At 38.4% G+C, this 18,240-nt stretch overlaps 1 protein-coding gene and 1 pseudogene across 1 annotated transcript in view; one reads left to right on the plus strand and one right to left on the minus strand.

Annotated features, from left to right (window-relative positions):
• The first annotated feature begins 385 nt into the window (after nucleotides 1–385).
• Nucleotides 386–18,240, plus strand: part of CENPF (centromere protein F) — a 56,315-nt gene continuing 38,460 nt past the window's right edge. Inside the window, exons 1-7 of the mRNA XM_033196431.1 lie at nucleotides 386–528; nucleotides 7,134–7,336; nucleotides 8,245–8,441; nucleotides 9,222–9,343; nucleotides 9,775–9,866; nucleotides 11,285–11,576; nucleotides 12,684–12,886. Of these exons, the coding sequence (XP_033052322.1) occupies nucleotides 7,175–7,336; nucleotides 8,245–8,441; nucleotides 9,222–9,343; nucleotides 9,775–9,866; nucleotides 11,285–11,576; nucleotides 12,684–12,886 (1,068 nt within the window). The 5' untranslated portion in view covers nucleotides 386–528; nucleotides 7,134–7,174. The remainder of the gene's footprint in view (nucleotides 529–7,133; nucleotides 7,337–8,244; nucleotides 8,442–9,221; nucleotides 9,344–9,774; nucleotides 9,867–11,284; nucleotides 11,577–12,683; nucleotides 12,887–18,240) is intronic.
• LOC117074708 lies at nucleotides 6,378–6,817 on the minus strand (annotated as a pseudogene).

Raw genomic sequence — 18,240 nt, forward strand, 5'->3', positions numbered from 1 at the left:
AATGCATGACAAACACAGCACCTAGTATCTATGTCCTAAATTTACATTTAATAAATAAGTAGATTGGTCCGTGCAGTTTAAAAGAGGTTTCACCAGGCAGCACAGTTCCCCTGGCTGTAGGCGATAGACCACGCCTTCCTAATCAGCTGGCGCATTCCCTGACTTTTGCGGAAACAGCGGTCCAAAACCGCGTCTAGCATCAGCAAAAGCACGTGGTCTCTCTCTCCCCGCAACAACAAAAGAGAACAGTAACTCCGGCGCAGGCACTTCCAGTAGAGGTCTTGTTTTTAAAATCCATTCGAAAGGGCCAATCAGAGGCGGTAGTCTGAGTGCGCAGGCGCCGATTGGTTCACAGCTACTTAGACTGACCAGTAGGCTTGGAGGTAAGTTTGGTTGAGACCAGAAGCGGGCGAATCGGGAACCGGTGGCGGCTGCGGGCAGTTTGAATTAGGCTCTGGGCTTCAGCCTGCGGAAGCCGCACCAGGACTGGACTCTCCAAGAGGTTGTTTTCCCTTCCCGGATAGCAAGGTGAGCGTCCTGACTGGGTTCGGATCCTGGTCCTGGCAGCGGGCGGCGGGCGGCGGGCGGCGTGGGGGTGCCCGTGGCTTTTTGCTGGCGGATACTGGGCGGGGAGGCCTCTGGGTTCACTTTCCCGGCCCTGTAGGTGCCGGGGACCGCCCCCTCCCACCCGACGGAACTGGAGAATCCGCCCCGGGATGTGGTTCGTAGGGGTGTCGGCGCCCCTCTGCTTGGGTTCAAGCTGGTCTTGGATTAGTGTCCCAGACCCTACTCGGTCACGAACTCGCACTTTAGGGGATCATTTTCTTCCTCCTTAAAAAAAGTGGAGATGACTAGGTATTTCCAAGCTGCCTTCCCAGTCCCGTAACCAACCTTATTGAAATTCGGGCCCCGGTCCTTTGGTTTATTGAGTAGATGATGTAAGCTTGGGTTTTGATCTGGGCGGCGACGTGGGGTGCCTATGGTTAGTTACGCTAGCATTTCTCTTTCCCTTCTCTTCTTTCTCCCGTCCACATTTTTTTTTTTTTTAAATAGAGGTAGGTCTCCCTGTGTTGCCTAGGCTGGTTTGGAATCTCTGGGCTCAAGGGATCCTCCTGCCTCGGCCTCTCTGAGTGCCAGGATTGTAAGCTTGTTAGCCACTACGCCCGGCCTTCCCGTTCACATTTATTTGGACGCGCCTGTGTGCCCGGCTCTGCTGTGTAATGAGGACCCAGAAATAGAAGGCATGGGTCGTGTCCTTGAGGAGCCTGTTCTGGAGGAGAAGGCAGGGTTATCATTCTCGGACCCAGTCTTGGTACACTGCAAGCGGGCTCTGGCTTTTTAGAGGAGGTGGGAATTCTGACGCTGGGAAAGCTGTGGTGGAGGTGGGGCAGGAAGAGGTCACACAAGAGCTTCCTTGGGGACTTTAAGGGACTGTGTAGTTCGGGCATGAAGAGTGTCCTCCACGTATTTAAGGTACAAAGATACAGCATTTTCTGGAAAGGACAATAGTCCTGCATCCATGCAGGAAGCTTCAACTAGGGCTTTTCTTCACTCCCCACCTCGATTCCCTGTTCCTCAAAAGTAAACTTGTGAGGTTTATTTTTTGTTGTTGTTCTTTTGCCCCAGTGGCCCAATACAGGTGGCTGATAGCTGATGCTTTAATGGGCCCAAATCTGCTCTAATCATAATTAGCTTGGTCTACATCTATATTGCTCTATATCTTAGACTTTGGAATGGAAAAGCATTCAGCTTGCCAATCTTCTTTATGTTTATTCCCCTCACTTTCTAATCATCTTTCTAAATTCCTCCTTTTTATATTCTGTCGGCTATAGAATCTTGATGTAATGACTTCAGTGGCTGGCTGAATTGTTTAGGGCAATTACAGTTGTGTGTCTCTGGGGTATAGTTCTCTGACTCCTGACAAACTAGATTGGAATGGAGGACGTTGAGACAGGGTCAGTTGTCCTTTGTTGGTTGAGAGGCATGTGACTCCTTTCAGTAGTTTTGGGATAAATGGGAGTGGAGTATAAGATGCTATGTTCCAAGAACTGAGAACTAGAAAAAAAAAAAAAAAATTAAACTGGTAGCAAAACACAGCTTTCCAAGCCTTTGATATCCAACTTCGATGTTGTCCAAGACCTTTGCTTCTCCTTCTTAATTTTTTTTTGATTTTTCTTAGTACTTTCATGAACTGCTTATTGTTTTGATTAAAAGTTTCATTGATAAAATCGATTAAAAAAACCATGAAAATGGCTGTTAACTTTATTTAGTAAAAAACCAAATTCTCAAACTCTTGCCTAAGTAACTGGAAAATGAATGATTTTTCTTTTATTTATGTTTGAAGGCTAAAATAAAGGACAGTTGCCATACTTTTCTTCCAGCTGATTTCTGTTTCCTAAGATGTGGCTGAGAAGGAGGTAGGCCACTTCACCCTTTGTACCATAGGCTGAAATATACAAGTGAAAAAGTGTTTTTAAAAAGTATGTAATAGCTAACATATATGGAAAGCTTACCAGGTGATACTGTTTCTAAGGCCTTAGGAAGTCACCATCATTATTATCGTCGTTTTACAAACAAGGGAAACAAGACATAGAGCAGCTAAATAACTTGCCCAAGGTCATACATCTTGTAAGTGGCTGAGCTAGAATTGAATCTGCTTTGAATCGCTAACTTTGTATTGTATATGTCTTTCCTGGTCAGTGTCTGTCTGGAACATGACTTTACCACCTTTTGGAATGATTCTAGTACTAATATGGCATTTGCTCTTCATTCATGCATACATTCATTATTAAGAAATGATAACTGCTTGGAAGGAGATGGGTTACCTGTGCTGTGAGTAACTATGATGGGAAACTATGGCTGGGTCAAGGATCTCAGAAAAGTTTCCCAGAGGAAGAGGGACAAAGTGTGAGTGGTAATTCACAATATGAAGAGGGAAAGAGGAGCATTTGCAGAGTACCTTGTCATGCATTTTCTTTGTTTATAGGACCTATTTCACCTGAAAACCTTATGGCAAAATATTTTTTTCTTAGCTTCTATTTTTGGTTCGGGGGTACACATGCAGGTTTGTTATATAGGTAGACTCATGTCATGGGGAATTGTTGTACAGATTATTTTGTTGCCCAGGTACTAAGCCTAATACTCAATAGATATTTTTTCTGCTGCTCTTCCTCCTCCAACTCTCCACCCTCAAGGAGGCCTCAGTGTCTGTTGTTCCCTTCTTTGTATTCATTTGGTTTTCTGTTCTTGCATTAGTTTGCTAAGGATAATGGCCTCTAATTCCATCCATGTTCCTGCAAAAAACATGATCTCATTCTTTTTTATGGCTGCATAGTATTCCATGGTATATATGTACCACATTTTGTTTATCCAATCTGTCATTGATGGGCATTTAGGTTGATTCCATGTCTTTGCTATTGTGAACAGTGCTGCAGTGAACATTTGTGTGTGCATGTGCCTTTTTTTATGGCACATGCACACCATGGTATATATGTACCACATTTTGTTTATCCAGTCTGTCATTGATGGGCATTTAGGTTGATTCCATATCTTTGCTATTGTGAACAGTGCTGCAATGAACATTTGTGTGTGCATGTGCCTTTTTAAAATTTTAAGTAGATGTGGGATTTCGCCATGTTGCCCAGGCTGTTCTTGAACTCCTGAGCTTGGTTATCCGCCTGCCTTGGCCTGCCAAACTGTTGCGATTACAGGCATGATACACTGTGTGTCTTTACGGTTGAATGATTTACATTCCTCTGAGTACATACCCAGGAATGAGATTGCTGGGTTGAATGGTAGTTGTTTTTAGCTCTTTGAGGAATTGCCATACTGCTTTCCACAATGGTTGAACTAATTTACACTCCCACCAACAGTGTATAAGTGTTCCCTTTGCAACTTGGCCAGCATCTGTTATTTTTTAACTTTTTAATCATAGCCATTCTGACTGGTGTGAGATGGTATTTCATTGTGGTTTTGATTTGCATTTCTCTAATGATCAGTGATAGTGAACTTTTTTTCATATGCTTGTTAGTCACATGTATTTTCCTTTTTAGAAAAGTGTCTGTTCATGTCCTTTGCCCACTTTTTAATGGGGTTGTTGTTTTTATCTTGTAATTTGTCTAAGTTCCTTGTAGATGCTGGATATTAGACCTTTATCAGATGCATAGTTTGTAAATATTTTCTCCCATTCTGTAGGGTGTCTGTTCACTCTGTTGAGTTTCTTTCACTGTGCAGAAGCTCTTCAGTTTAATTAGATCCCATTTGTCAGTTTTTGCTTTTGTTGTGATTGCTCTTGGTGTCTTTGCCTTGAAATCTTTGCCCATTCCTTTGTCCAGGATGGTATTGCCTAGGTTGTCTTCTGCGGTTTTTATAGTTTGGAGTTTTACATTTAAGTCTTTAATCCATCTTGAATTAATTTTTGTATATGGTGTAAGGAAGGGGTCCAGTTTCATTCTTCTGCATATGGCTAGCCAGCTATCTCATTTATTGAATAGGGAATCCTTTCCCCATTGTTTGTTTTTGTCAGCTTTGTCAAAGATCAGATGGTTGTAGGTGTGCGGCTTATTTCTGGGCTCTTTATTGTGTTCCATTGTTCTATGTGTCTGTTTTTGTACCAGTACCATGCTGTTTTGGTTACCGTAGCCCTGTAGTATGGTTTGAAGTAGAGTAACATGAAGCTCTCAACTTTGTTCTTTTTATCTAGACTTGCCTTGGCTATTTGGGCTTGTGTTTGGTTCCATATCAGTTTTAAAATAGTTTTTTTCTAGTTCTGTGAACAATGTCTTTGGTAGTTTGATATGGAGAGCACTGAATCTGTAAATTGCTTTGGGCAGTATGGCCATTTCAATGATATTGATTCTTCATATTCATGAGCATGGGATGTTTTTTCATTTGTGTCATCTCTGATTTCTTCGAGCAGTGTTTTCTAATTCTTTTCTTTTTGAGATGGAGTTTTGCTCTTTGTTGCCCAGGCTGGAGTGCAGTGCTGCGATCTCAGCTTACTACAACCTCTGCCTCCCAAGTTCAAGTGATTCTCCTGTCTCAGCCTCCCAAAAGTGCTGGGAGTACAGGCGTGAGCCACCGTGTCTAGTCTTTTAATTCTTCTTTTACAGATCTTTCACCTCCCTGGTTAGCTGTATTACTAGGTGATTTATTCATATTGTGGCAATTGTGAATGAGATTGCATTTTTGATTTGGATCTTGGCTTGGCGGTTGTTGGTGTATAGGAATGCTCGTGGTTTTTGTATATTGATTTTCATATCCTGAGAGTTGGCTAAAGTTGTTTATCAGCAGAAGGAGCTTTTGGGCCAAGACTATGGGGTTTTCTAGATGTAGGATCACATTGTCTGCAAACAGGGGTAGTTTGACTTCCTCTCTTCCTATTTGGATGCCTTTTATTTCTTCCTCTTGCCTGGTTGCTCTGGCCAGGACTTCCAATACTATATTGAACAGGAGTAGTGGAAGAGGGCATTCTTGCCTTGTGTGCCAGTTTTCAAGGGGAATGCTTTCAGCTTTTGCCATTCAGTATGATGTTGGCTGTGGGTTTGTCATAGATGGCTTCTTATTATTTTGAGGTATGTTCCTTCAATACCTAATTTATTGAGAGTTTTTAACATGAAGGGGTGTTGAATTTTTAATGAAAGCTTTTCTGCATGAGGTAATCATGTCATTTTTGTCTTTAGCTATGCTTATGTGATGAATCATATTTATTGATTTGCGTACGTTCAACCTACTGAATCCTGGCGATGAAGCCTGCTTGATCATGGTGGATTAACTTTTTGATGTGTTGCTGGACTCGGTTTCCAAGTATATTGTTGAGGAATTTTGCATCGTTGTTGATCAAGGGTATTGGCTTGAAGTTTTCTTTTTTTGTTGTGTCTGCCAGATTTTGGTATCAGGATGATGCTGGCCTCATAGAATGAGTTGGAGAGGAGTCTCTTCTCAATTTTTTGGAAACCAGGGGTGCAAAGTACCCCGTATACCCAGCAGTAATCCCACAGGAGAAGGCAGAGACCCCAGGCCATTTAATCAGCAGCAAGGTGATTTTGTGATATGTCTTTTCACAGTTGAGTTACATGGACTCCACCAGTTATGATGGGAATCAATTTAAATATACTTTCTTGATCCTAGAAATTCAAATACGTGGACAGGATGTTACACATGGCAGGATGATTTGTTATAGCACAAGTAACATATTTCAAATGGACAAAATTTTAATTTACAGTATTTTAAGATAAATTTCCTTTGAATGGGAGCTTCCTTTCCAGTTCTTTGGGGTCTATAAGACATATCTAGAAAATTTACTACTGTGGAATATGAAGACTGTTTAAATTGAATGAGGGATGGGAAGGGAAAGGGCCTATGGTTTTTCTTTTTGATTAACTGCTGTAACTCTGTCCTTCAGGCAGCTGAAGAAGTTTCATATTTTCTTTAGACATCATTAGGTACTAAAGCTCTTGCAGGACCACTTCGATGCTACATGAATTCTGCCATTTTGCTGGCACTGATACAGCTCTTTGGTCCACCACTCCATTAGAACTATTAACCTCATTTATATTAATTTTTGTTACAAATCTTACAAAGGCAGGGTGCTTCTGGGCATTTAGGCTACATTCTATTTTAAGGCTGTATACGTGATTTTCCTAAATCATTCTTGGAGGCCCAGTTATCATCCTTGTCCATCTTGTGCTAGATCTTTGTCATCTTTTAAACCCCAGCTAACTATGCCATCTCCTACTCCTTTCTGGCCTTCTTCGAGTTCTTCTAAAAGTTGGAAACTTCGAGAGACTTTTACTCCTGATACTGTGGTGACTGCCATCTTGCATTGCTGTTGCCCCATGTTTTGTAGAATGAAAAAACTGAGCAATAGAAAGCAGGTAGTGATATAAGAAGTCAACACTGAGAAATAAGAAAATCAGAAAGCAAAAGGAAAACAAGCAGGATACTATGTACTTAAGAATCAGTTATTGGTTGCCACCTTTCAGAGGATGGAGAAGATAGATTTTATACTTTGTTATCTTTTGAAATGTGGTCTTGAAACTTGATTTTTAGGGGTGGTTAGATAGATTAATTAATTTCTGAGAGTTTGTTTCCTTTTACTGTGATTAGACCAACAGTCTGGTTTTTCTTTTCAGTTTATTTACAAATGTTGGAGTAATAAAGAAGGGAGAACAAAATGAGCTGGGCTTTGGAAGAATGGAAAGAAGGCCTGCCTACAAGAGCTCTTCAGAAAATTCAAGAGCTTGAAGGACAGCTTGACAAACTGAAGAAGGAAAAGCAGCAAAGGCAGTTTCAGCTTGACAGTCTCGAGGCTGCGCTACAGAAGCAAAAACAGAAGGTACCCCTGAAGCTCTGGTATTTGTAGCTGTTGACTCATTATTATCACAGAAGTGCTGGTATTTAAAACTGTTCACTCATTTTTAGATTAATTATTTCATCTTCTTTACATTTAGAGAAAAATGATTTTGCTATCATCTTCAGGTGGTAATTTCACCCCCGCCCTCCTGACACTGGCCCCAATCCTCTTCTTCTTTTTGAGTGATTTTAATTTTAATTGTTTTTAATTTTCTCTCATTCTGCCCTCATTTCTGCTTACCTGCTAATATTTAGCACTACTGAATTCCATTTCACCTTCCGTGTGGGACCATGAATTGGGGATTGCTTTTGCACCGTATAGCAACAAGGCAAAAGGTCTCTGCTCCTAATCTGGAGACAGTGTTAGAGCATTTTGCAGTTAAATGGATGTGGCTTTCTTAGACTGGGCTTTTTACCTTGGTGTTCCTCAACCTTTTCAGGTCTAGTAAATGAAAACTAAACAGTACTTTTAAAAAATTACCTCTGTATTAGCCAACTAAATAGTGATACAGTCATTGCTTCTAAAAGGTTTTTGCTTGTGGGAGAATTTTCTGGTTTCTAACAATAACTAGTTTTAGCAGCCAAACTTGAAAATGAATTGTTAAGGGAGATTTGTAGGATTTATTTCCTATTTTTTAATTTTTGAAAGGATAGTAAAGCCTCCCTTTCTAGGATGGGTGTGTCTGGCCAAAGATGATTTAATACATGACTTCACAGAAGTTGCCTATCTATTGGCTTTAAAGTGTGATCATCTAAAATTTCTGTGTTCATATGGCTTATTGCAGCTGTATCTCAGGATTTTAGTAGTCAATGTTAGACTCAGGTCTACCAATAATACTTGGTAAATTCACGAAATAGGGTAGTTATTGTCTTCTGAACAATTCTTATTAGGTTGAAAATGAAAAAACTGAGGGTACAAACCTGAAAAGGGAGAATCAAAGATTGATGGAAATATGTGAAAGTCTGGAGAAAACTAAGCAGAAGATTTCTCATGAACTTCAAGTCAAGGAGTCACAAGTGAATTTCCAGGAAGGACAACTGAATTCAGGCAAAAAACAAATAGAAAAACTGGAACAGGAACTTAAAAGGTAGTATTTTGGGATGGTATTTATAGGGATGATGTTTGTATGTATTAATCAGATGCATTTGTCTTTTCCTTTAACAATATAATTATTATACGTTGCAATTTTTTTTCCCGGTGGAAGAAGTAATGATTCGGTCCGTGCCGTAACTTGAATGAGTGGAAGATTAAAAACAAACGAACGGTGATTTGGTTTTATCATTGCATAGCTCAGTACGATATAAATTTATCAAATGGTTGCTCCATTACTCATGTATTCGTTCAGTACATGTTTATTGAGCTGTACCATGATTCAGACACTTGGTCACTGGGTAATACAATAATAAATAGTACTATCATACTGTCATTATTTGATGGTCTGATAATACCAGTTACATAGCATGGGAAAACTGCCCCCATGATTCAATCACCTCTCACTGGGTCCCCCCCCACCGCACATAGGAATTATGAGAACTACAATTCAAGATGAGATTTGGGTGGGAACACAGCCAAACTATATCACTGTGATAGTGGTTCTTATAGATCTTCCTTATAGCCTTTATAACGTTGTACTTATTGGTTTATATTTCTGTTTCTTTTACTAGACTGAGTTCCTTTGAAGACACAGGACTGTGTTTATGTCTGGCACATAAATTAGGCCTTATTAAATGCCTGAAATGAAATGGTTAAGAATTCTTAGTGGATGGGTTTCTTTGTAAGTTCATTACTCTCTGGGAATGTAAGGCATTGGTATTCTGTAGCCTTTGCTCTAACAGATTTGTCTGCCTCTTGGGTCCTTTTCTAACAGGTGTAAATCTGAGCTTGAAAGAAGCCAACAAGCTGCACAGTCTGCAGATGTCTCTCTGAATCCATGCAATACACCACAAAAAATTTTTACAACTCCACTGACACCAAGTCAATATTATAGTGGTAATGCATTTTTTTCTTTGATATAGACAGCTTTTTGTTTAGCTTGAGATTTTAATTCTGCAAAATAAATGAATTAATTCAACTTTGAATTAAACTTTTAATTTATATATTTAAAAACTGCAGCCACTTGTTACATACTCATTTGCATATCTGTTGAATTATGTTGAGCTACTGGATTGAGATGTTAAGCTTTTTACTTTATCCTTCTGTGGTATATTTCAATTTCAGAATATTTAATACACTTATGTTTTTATGTATTTTGATATTTGGTAATTTGATCAATAGTTTGATCTATTTCCCTAACTAAAATGTTGTTTCTCCTTGGTATACTAAGATACTCATTTCTAGACTATCAAAATCGTTGTTGATCTGTGAATTCCTTCATGGAATCAATGATTGAAAGAAAATTGTATTTGATTGTCTGGTTTTAGGTTCCAAGTATGAAGATCTAAAAGAAAAATATAATAAAGAGGTTGAAGAACGAAAAAGATTAGAGGCAGAGGTTAAAGCCTTGCAGGCTAAAGTAAGTTAACTACGGGCCCTATAATAGAGTATGCAGTTATAGAATACTTTGATATAGAATAGAACAGGGTTAGAGAAAAATCTGTTTTACATAGAGCTGGTGTTTTTTTGTACTGAGAAAAGGTTTTGGGCTTAGTGGAGGTGATTATTTTTTAGTTTTAAAAATAGGGTGGAGTGAGTAAAATAGAGTAGGGAGGTTAAGTTATCCCTAAATATTAAATGTTCATGTAATGTCCACTAAATTATTTCCCTATTAAGACCTAGTGATCAGGGCGACAGTGGGGCCAGATAATTAGTCATGATGCTCCCTGCCTGGCTTTATCACCTGGAGGCAGTTGCTTCCTATACAGTCCTTTTGATCTATTGAATTTTACCTCTACCATTTTTGTTCACATGTTATTTGCTGAAAAAAATTCCCACTTTGGCACTTACGGATGACTTTCCACTAAACATAAGGACTTGATGAGATGGCACAATTCAGCAAGCCGTTTAAGGCTGACTTTATAAGTAGGTACCTTAAATACTGAGAATGCAGAAGCACCTCCGGCTTAGAGCTTTAACGATTTTTATTCTTTTCATGACTTTAACCCTCGTTTTGATGCCATTAGGATTCTGATATGTAGCAAAGGCATTGCTTATCAGATGAATAAAAATTAAGTACTCACTCTCTAGTTTGTCCTAGAAATATCATGTACTTTGTCATCCAGTTCAGTCATTCGTAGCAATTCTTCCCTTGACATTGATTCCTAGAGATATTTTACGGAAAATCTGAGTATCTAGTAAACATTAACCCTCTTCCTATGGTAAAAAAAGTGCTTGCTACAAAAATCTAATGCTGCATTTACCTCCATGTCTTGATATTTGTCAGAATGGAGGCAGAGAGAAGCATAGAAAGAACAATGCAAAGCAGTAGGTCATCCACAAATGTATATTACATAATATTAAACACTCGATGTGATTTTTTTGGGATAGTGATATGGTGGAATGTGAGAATTTTGAAAGAGTTCTGTAGTCTGATGTTTAACTTTGATTCTTTTGGGCAAAGCTATAAGGGGAGGTAACCAAGGACAGGTAAAGAAAAGCCAGTTTTGGAATTCAGAATGAAAGTGAATACTCACATATGTTTAATGGATTCTAAGAAGGATGCAGAATAAATACCAAGACTTAGCCTGTTTTGAATAGGTTGGGCATGAGATGGTAGTAGCTTATTCCTTCAATGCTAAGAAGTCGAGCATTAGAACATTCCATCACTGGGTATTGGACTTATGGTTTACTTCACTTGACTTGATGAATGTTCTTTCTTGCTGTGCGGTGCAACTGTTAACTTCTTGGGATTATGGCTTTATATCCTATCTGAAAATAAATAGCCTTGTGTATATAAGATCTTTAAAGGGCTCTAAAGAGATTCTATTTCTACAGAAAGCAAGCCAGACTCTTCCACAAACCACCATGAATCACCGCGACATTGCCCGGCATCAAGCTTCGTCCTCTGTGTTCTCATGGCAGCAAGAGAAGACCCCAAGTCATCTTTCATCTAATTCTCAAAAAACCCCAATTAGGAGAGATTTCTCTGCATCTTACTTTTCTGGGGAACAAGAGGTGACTCCAAGTCGGTCAACTTTGCTAATAGGGAAAAGAGATGCTAATAGCAGTTTCTTTGACAATTCTAGCAGTCCTCATCTTTTGGAGCAATTAAAAGTACAGAATCAAGGTAACATTGAGCTACGTTAAGTTTAAATTAACTTTGCTTGAGGCTATTTCACAGGTGATTCCAGATATTTTTAATCCTGTAAAGTGCTTAGGTGTTTTGTTAGGCACGTCGGTGTTCAACATACTGTCTTTTCAATAATGATAAAAGGCATCATAGTGTTGGAATGTACTTTTATTTGTATCGAAAAGCTGGTGCCTGGAAGCCTCTAAAGTAGGTTGAGAGACTTTGACTTTTCTTTCCAGAAGTAGGGCCAGTGGGTTGGTTACAGTTTACACTCCCTATGCTCTCATCTGGCTCCTTTTGTGACCCACAGAACCAGCCTGTGGTCTGACCAGCTTTGGCCAGAGGTTGTGTGTGTGTCTGCAGAACAGCTTTGCTGTGCTCTGCCAGGTTGTCCATATGGGAGCAAACCTGTAACCTTGGCTGCTGTGCCACGCTGCAGCTGACAGCCAAGGGTACCAGGTGGTGTTTTGGAATCTACTCTGTAGAAGATGATAATTTCCAGTGCTGTGATATATTGAAAATCACTGTCAGTGTTCACTGGTGAGAGCTGTCACATAGCCAATGCCTTTGGAACCAATGTTGTGCGTATGTGGGAAAAAAGTGGAAAAAAAATCATTGTTACTTTTGGCAGTATGGGAGGTTCACACTCTTGATGTTTAGTGGAGGTAAAACTACCAGAGAATATAGGAGGGTGAACTTTTCACTGCCTAGCACTGATTTGCCTTAATATGGGCACCAAACAAATATAGTTTGCTGTTGTGTGGTAAAACCAAATGGTAATTTTAACAAAGGGTGTCATATGTGATGTGCTTTTCACAGTCTCAATAAGGAGATAGCATTCATGATTTTAGAAAAACATTTCCCCCACCAAGTTTCTTTGTTAAAATGTGAGAAAATCTGCTTTTCCTGCTTTCTATACAGTATTTGAATGCGAATGACAATAGAAACTAACTATTGAAATTAAATCCAATTAAAGTAGCTTCTATGTTTAGTGTAAATATTTGTTTCATCAAAGATTTCAGAGAAGAATAAAACAAATGATAAATTATGAACATTTTGGGCAAGATATATATAAATTAGTGTGATTTTTGTTTGTGGTTTAAGAGCTAAGAAGCAAGATTAATGAGTTGGAACTACGTCTGCAAGGACAAGAAAAAGAAATGAAAGGCCAAGTGAATAAGTTTCAAGAACTCCAACTCCAACTGGAGAAAGCAAAAGTGGAATTAATTGAAAAAGAGAAAGTTTTGAACAAATGTAGGGATGAACTAGTGAGAACAACAGCACAATACGACCAGGCGTCAACCAAGGTACTTGACTTTTCATGAATTACTGGAGAAATCTACATCTTTTCATACAATTATTTGGAAAGAGTATTTTATACATAAGTTTGTGAAATAAATGTCAGTAGTGTTCTTTGTTAATATGTACTAGGCACTCTTGATGCAGTTGAACTAGAAAGCTGTTTTAGCGTTGGGCGGATCTGGGATCAAGCCTGGTGCTGCACTTTCCCAGCTGAGTGATGTTGGGCAAGTCACTGATCTCTTTTTATGTTGCAGGGAGTAATAGAGAATAAAGAAAATGTATATACAGCATCTTGTATGATGCATGCCACATAGAATAGGCACTTAAATTAATGGCACTTTAAAGGAGTTTTAGGACATTTGATAGGATTTAATCTGCTCTTGGGCTCTTACATGTATATATAGTTGGTCTATTGTATCCATGAGTTGTGCATTCATGGATTCAGTCAACTATGGATCCTAAGTCTTTAGGAAAAAAAATAAAAGGCCAGGCACCGTGGTTCACACCCGAATCCCCACACTTTGGGAGGTTGAGGCACGCAGATCACTTGAGGCTAGGAATTCAAGACCAGCCTAGCACACATGACAAAACCTTGTCTCTACTACAAATACAAACGTTAGCCAGATGTGGTGGTGCACAGCTGTAATCCCAGCTACTCGGGAGGCTTAGGCATAAGAATCGTGTTAATCTGGGAGGCAAAGGTTGCAGTTAGCAGAGATTGTGCCACTGCACTCCAGCCTGGGTGACAGGGTGAGATTCTTTCTCAAAGAATGGCTTTGTCCATACTGATCATGTACAGACTTTTTTTTCTTGTCATTATTTCCTAAGCAAATACATTATCACAAATATTTACATAGCATTTACATAGTATTAGGTATTATAAGTAATTTAGAGATGATTTAAAGTACGTGGGAATATGTGCATAGGTTATATGCAAACACTATACCATTTTATATCAGGGACTTGAGCATCCTCAGATTTTGGTATCTGCAGGGAGTCCTGGAACCAGTCCTTCATGGATACTGAGGGATGACTACATCCGCCATTGAATCTTCTTAAGACTCCAGTGGAGGCCAAGCTTCTTAGCCCGTTATTTTGCCTGTTATTTTGTTGTTGTTCTTGTTGTTGCTTTGGTCCCAGCCTACCTCTTTAGCCAGTCTTTTCTTCTCTTTTTTTCTATTACTCATTCATTTCCTGACTCATTTCACAAACATGTATTGATATTTATGCCTGCTATATGTTAGGCACTGTTCCAGACCTGGGACTGGAACAGTGATAAATAGACAAAAATCTCCAGACCTAGGGCTGGAACAGTGATAAATAGACAGAAATCATTGCCTTGTGAAGCTTCATCTTCATAGAGGGAGGCAGAAAATAACAAAAATAAAGTAACAGAGAGAGTATGGTATGTGGTATTATAAGTATTGTAGAGAAAAATGAATTGTCTTCTAAGACCAACCATGAGGATCTGGTGTTTGCTGAACCTACCCTTTCTCTGGGCCCAATGTTTTCCTTTTATTTGCCTTTCTGCTTGAAATTTCCTTCTTTCCAGGTCTGGCTCTTTATAGCTTTCTCACTCTTGTGAGCTCCTTCCCTTGTCTCTTAATGCAGTAAGATATTTTCTCCTGGCATCCCTCTTATGACTCTTTTGTTACTATTATCTGTGTTCTAGCCCTGTGGTTCCCACACTTGGCTAATTGTCAGAATCACAGAGAACCTTGAAAATTTAATTCTGTTAGATTAGATCTATGTTTGGGTGGGGCCAAGAAATTGACTTTTAATAAACTCTTTAGATATTTCTGAGGCTTTAAGTAAAAGCCATTGTAGTAGACATATTTCTATTATTTGCTTTCTTGGGGCAGGTTCTTTCATTTGTTTACTTAAAATTTTTATTTTAAGATAATTGTAGATTCATATGCAGTTATACAAAATAATAGCTTGTTAATGTGGTGGGTTACACTGATTGATTTTCACACATTTGAATGAGCCTTGCATCTTTGGAATAAACCCTAATTTGTTATGGTATATAATTTAAAAAATATATTTCTGAATTTTTTTTGCTAATAACTTATTAAGGATTTTTTGTGTCTATATTCATAAAAAAATATTGATTGGCTTTCTTTTTTTCTCCTGCCATCTTTGTTTGATATTTGTATCAGGGTATCCTAGTTTCACAAATTAGAAAGTGTTCCTTCCTGTTCAGTTGTCTGAAAGAGATTGTGTAGAATGTTTTTTTCTTTCTTTCTTTATATATTCAGTAGAATTCTCTAATGAAATTATTTGAATCTGGAGATTTCTTTTTTGGGAGTTTTAAAATTACAAATTCAATTTTTAAAATAGTTATAGAACTATTAAAATTATTCATTTCATATTGGAATTGGAATAGTTTGTATTTTCATCTAAGTTGTCAACTTTATGTATATAGAGTTGTTTGCTGTATTCTCTTATTCTTTTGATATTTGTAGTGATATTCCTTGTTCATTTCTGATGTTGGTAATTTGTGTCTTCTCTCCGTCTCTTTGTCAGTCTTGCTAGGGATTTGTCAGTTTTGTTGATCTTTATTGATCTTCCAAAAAATTAGCCCATTGGTTCATTGATTTTGTTTTTCTCTTTTTTCAATTTCATTGATTACTGCTTGCTCTATGTTTATATTACTCAGAAAAAATGTCATTAGAACTTGTTGGTTGATGATGTTGTTGAGTTTGTTAATATACTTGCTGATTTTCTGTTTAGTTGTTCAGTTCATTGTTGAGAGAGGGATGTTCAAGTCTTCACCTATTACTGTGATTTGTCTATTTTTCCTTTGATTTCTTTCAGTTTTTGCTTCACATATTTTGCAGCTCTGTCGGTTAATGCATATACATTTGGGATTGCTATGTCTTGGTGGATTGACCCTTTTATCACTATTTAGTGTTCATGGTAATTTTCTTCATTCTGAAGTCTACTTTGTCTGTTATTAATATAGCCACTCCAGCTTTCCTTTGATTATTAGTATGATATATTTCTTCCTCTTTACTTTCAACCTATTTTGTTATATTGAGGTGACTTTCATGTAGACAACATATAATTGGGCTATGTTTTTAAATATACTCTTTCACTATCTGTCTTTTTTTTTGAGATGGAGTCTGGCTCTCACCTAGGCTGGAATGCAGTGGTGTGATCTCAGCTCACTGCAATCTCTGCCTCCCGGGTTCAAGTTATTCTCCTGCCTCAGCCTCCTGAGTAGGAGTAGCTGGGATTACAGGCATCTGCCACCATGCCCAGCTAATTTTTGTATTTTTAGTAGAGACAGGGTTTCACCATGTTGGCCAGGCTGATTTTGAACTCCTGACCTCAGGTGATCCACCTGCCTCAGCTTCTCAAAGTGCTGGGATTACAGGTGTGAGCCACCACGTCCGTCCTCCACTGTCTGTCTTTAATGGGTATATTTAGACCAGTTACACTTAATGTAATTATTGATATATTATGACCTAAGTCTGCCATTTTATTTTTTGTTTTCCATTTCTTTCTGCTTTTTCATTTGTTTTCTTTTTTTTCCTGCTTTTGTGGGTTGCTTGAACATTTTTTAAAAATCCATTTTGATTTGTTTATATATCTTTTTAGAGCTTCTATAGTGATCGTTCTAGATACTACATTATTTATACACATTTTATCACAGTGTATTGGTGACTTCATTTCACTAGTTCTAGTGAATTTTACATACTGTTTTCCCCCTTTTCGTCCTTTTACCCTCCCTCATTTATAGTATAATTGTTTTAAATGTTTTCTGTACATACATTTAGAACTACATTTTGCTTCAACTCTTAAACATATTTTAAAAAGCTGAGGAAGAGAAGGAAAGCCTATTATATTTGTGTGTGTATGTATATATGTGTGTGTGTGTGTGTGTGTATATATATATATATATAAAATCCTTGCTCACCTTGTTCTTCCTTCCCTCCTAGATTTTCTTCCAGTTTCCTTTATTTCCTTTCTGTTTAGAGAACTTCCTTTAGCCATGCTTTTAGGGTAAGTCTGTTGGCCACAAATCCTTAATTTTCCTTTTTTTGAGGATGTCTTGATTTTCTTTTCATTCCTGAAGGATATTCTGTTGAGTATAGGATTCTGTGTTGACAGTCCTTTTTTCCCAGTGCCATAGTGTTTTTCTTCAGGTCCTGAGCTCCTTAGTCAGTCTCCTTCTTCTGTCCACCTTTCAAACTTTTGTTTGTTTTACTATAATGCCCAGGGTTTTTATTTGTTCTAGTGAGGAGGAATAGGGAAAAGTGTGATTATTCCATTTGTAAAAGTCAGGTTCATTTTTTATATTCTCCTAGTGCAGTGCCTTGTACAGAGAAATTCTGGAAAAATATTGATTAGATGTATAAAGGAACAATGGCGCTTCAGTCGAACTATGACCTCCTTTGATCCATACATTTAATATCTTCATGCAGTCTCAGTATGTAATAGTAATTTGGTCTTTCAAGTTAGAAGGGCTTGGATTTGAACCTGGCTGTGCCACATCTCAGTTTTATTGCTTTTTAAGTTATTTAATGAACTTCTGAGCCCCAGTTGTCTAATCAATAAAATTGTGTTAATAATGCCTGTGTCATAGGGTTGTTGTAAAGATTGAGATAATTTTTGTAAAGGCTTTAGCATAGTACCTGGCACATGGTGAACTTATAATAATATTAGCTGTTATTATCATGGCTTATTTTCAAGTTCCTAGTTAATTAAGCTAATTTTCAGTTGCATTTCAGCCAAGCTAGGCCTTCCTGTGTGTAAGAATTACATTTCTCCTTTTAAATTTTACTTTGGTTTTGGAGTGACAAGTTCACCAAATCCTTGTTCTGTCTGACACATATAATGAAGTTTCTTCTTATCAAATCATGAATTAATATTTTTGACTAGGATAGTGCTGAGAGTACAGCTCTGGCTTTCTATTAGAGTCTTCCCTCCAGGTTCTTGTTTTTTTTTTGAGACAGAGTCTCACTCTGTCATCCAGGCTGGAGTCCAGTGGTGCGATCTTGGCTTACTGCAACCACCGTTTCCTGGGCTCCTTCCACCTCAGCCTCCCTAGTAGCTGGGGCTATAGGTGCCTGCCACCACACCTGGCTAATTTTTGTATTTTTAGTAGAGACAGGCTTCACCATGTGGCCCAAGTTGACATTGAATTCCTGGGCTGGAGCAATTTGCCCACCTCAGCCTCCCAAAGTGCTGGGATTACAGGTATGGGCCATGGCACCCAACCCCTCCACCTCCAAATTCTTTTTTTTTTTTTTTTTTTGAGATGGAATTTTGCTCTTGTTGCCCAGGTTGGAGTGCAATGGCACGATCTCGGCTCACTGCAACCTCGGCCTCCTGGGTTCAAGCGATTCTCCTG

The sequence above is a fragment of the Trachypithecus francoisi genome, unplaced genomic scaffold (assembly GCF_009764315.1).
Source record: "Trachypithecus francoisi isolate TF-2019V2 unplaced genomic scaffold, Tfra_2.0 Lachesis_group5, whole genome shotgun sequence".
Lineage (NCBI taxonomy): Eukaryota > Metazoa > Chordata > Mammalia > Primates > Cercopithecidae > Trachypithecus > Trachypithecus francoisi.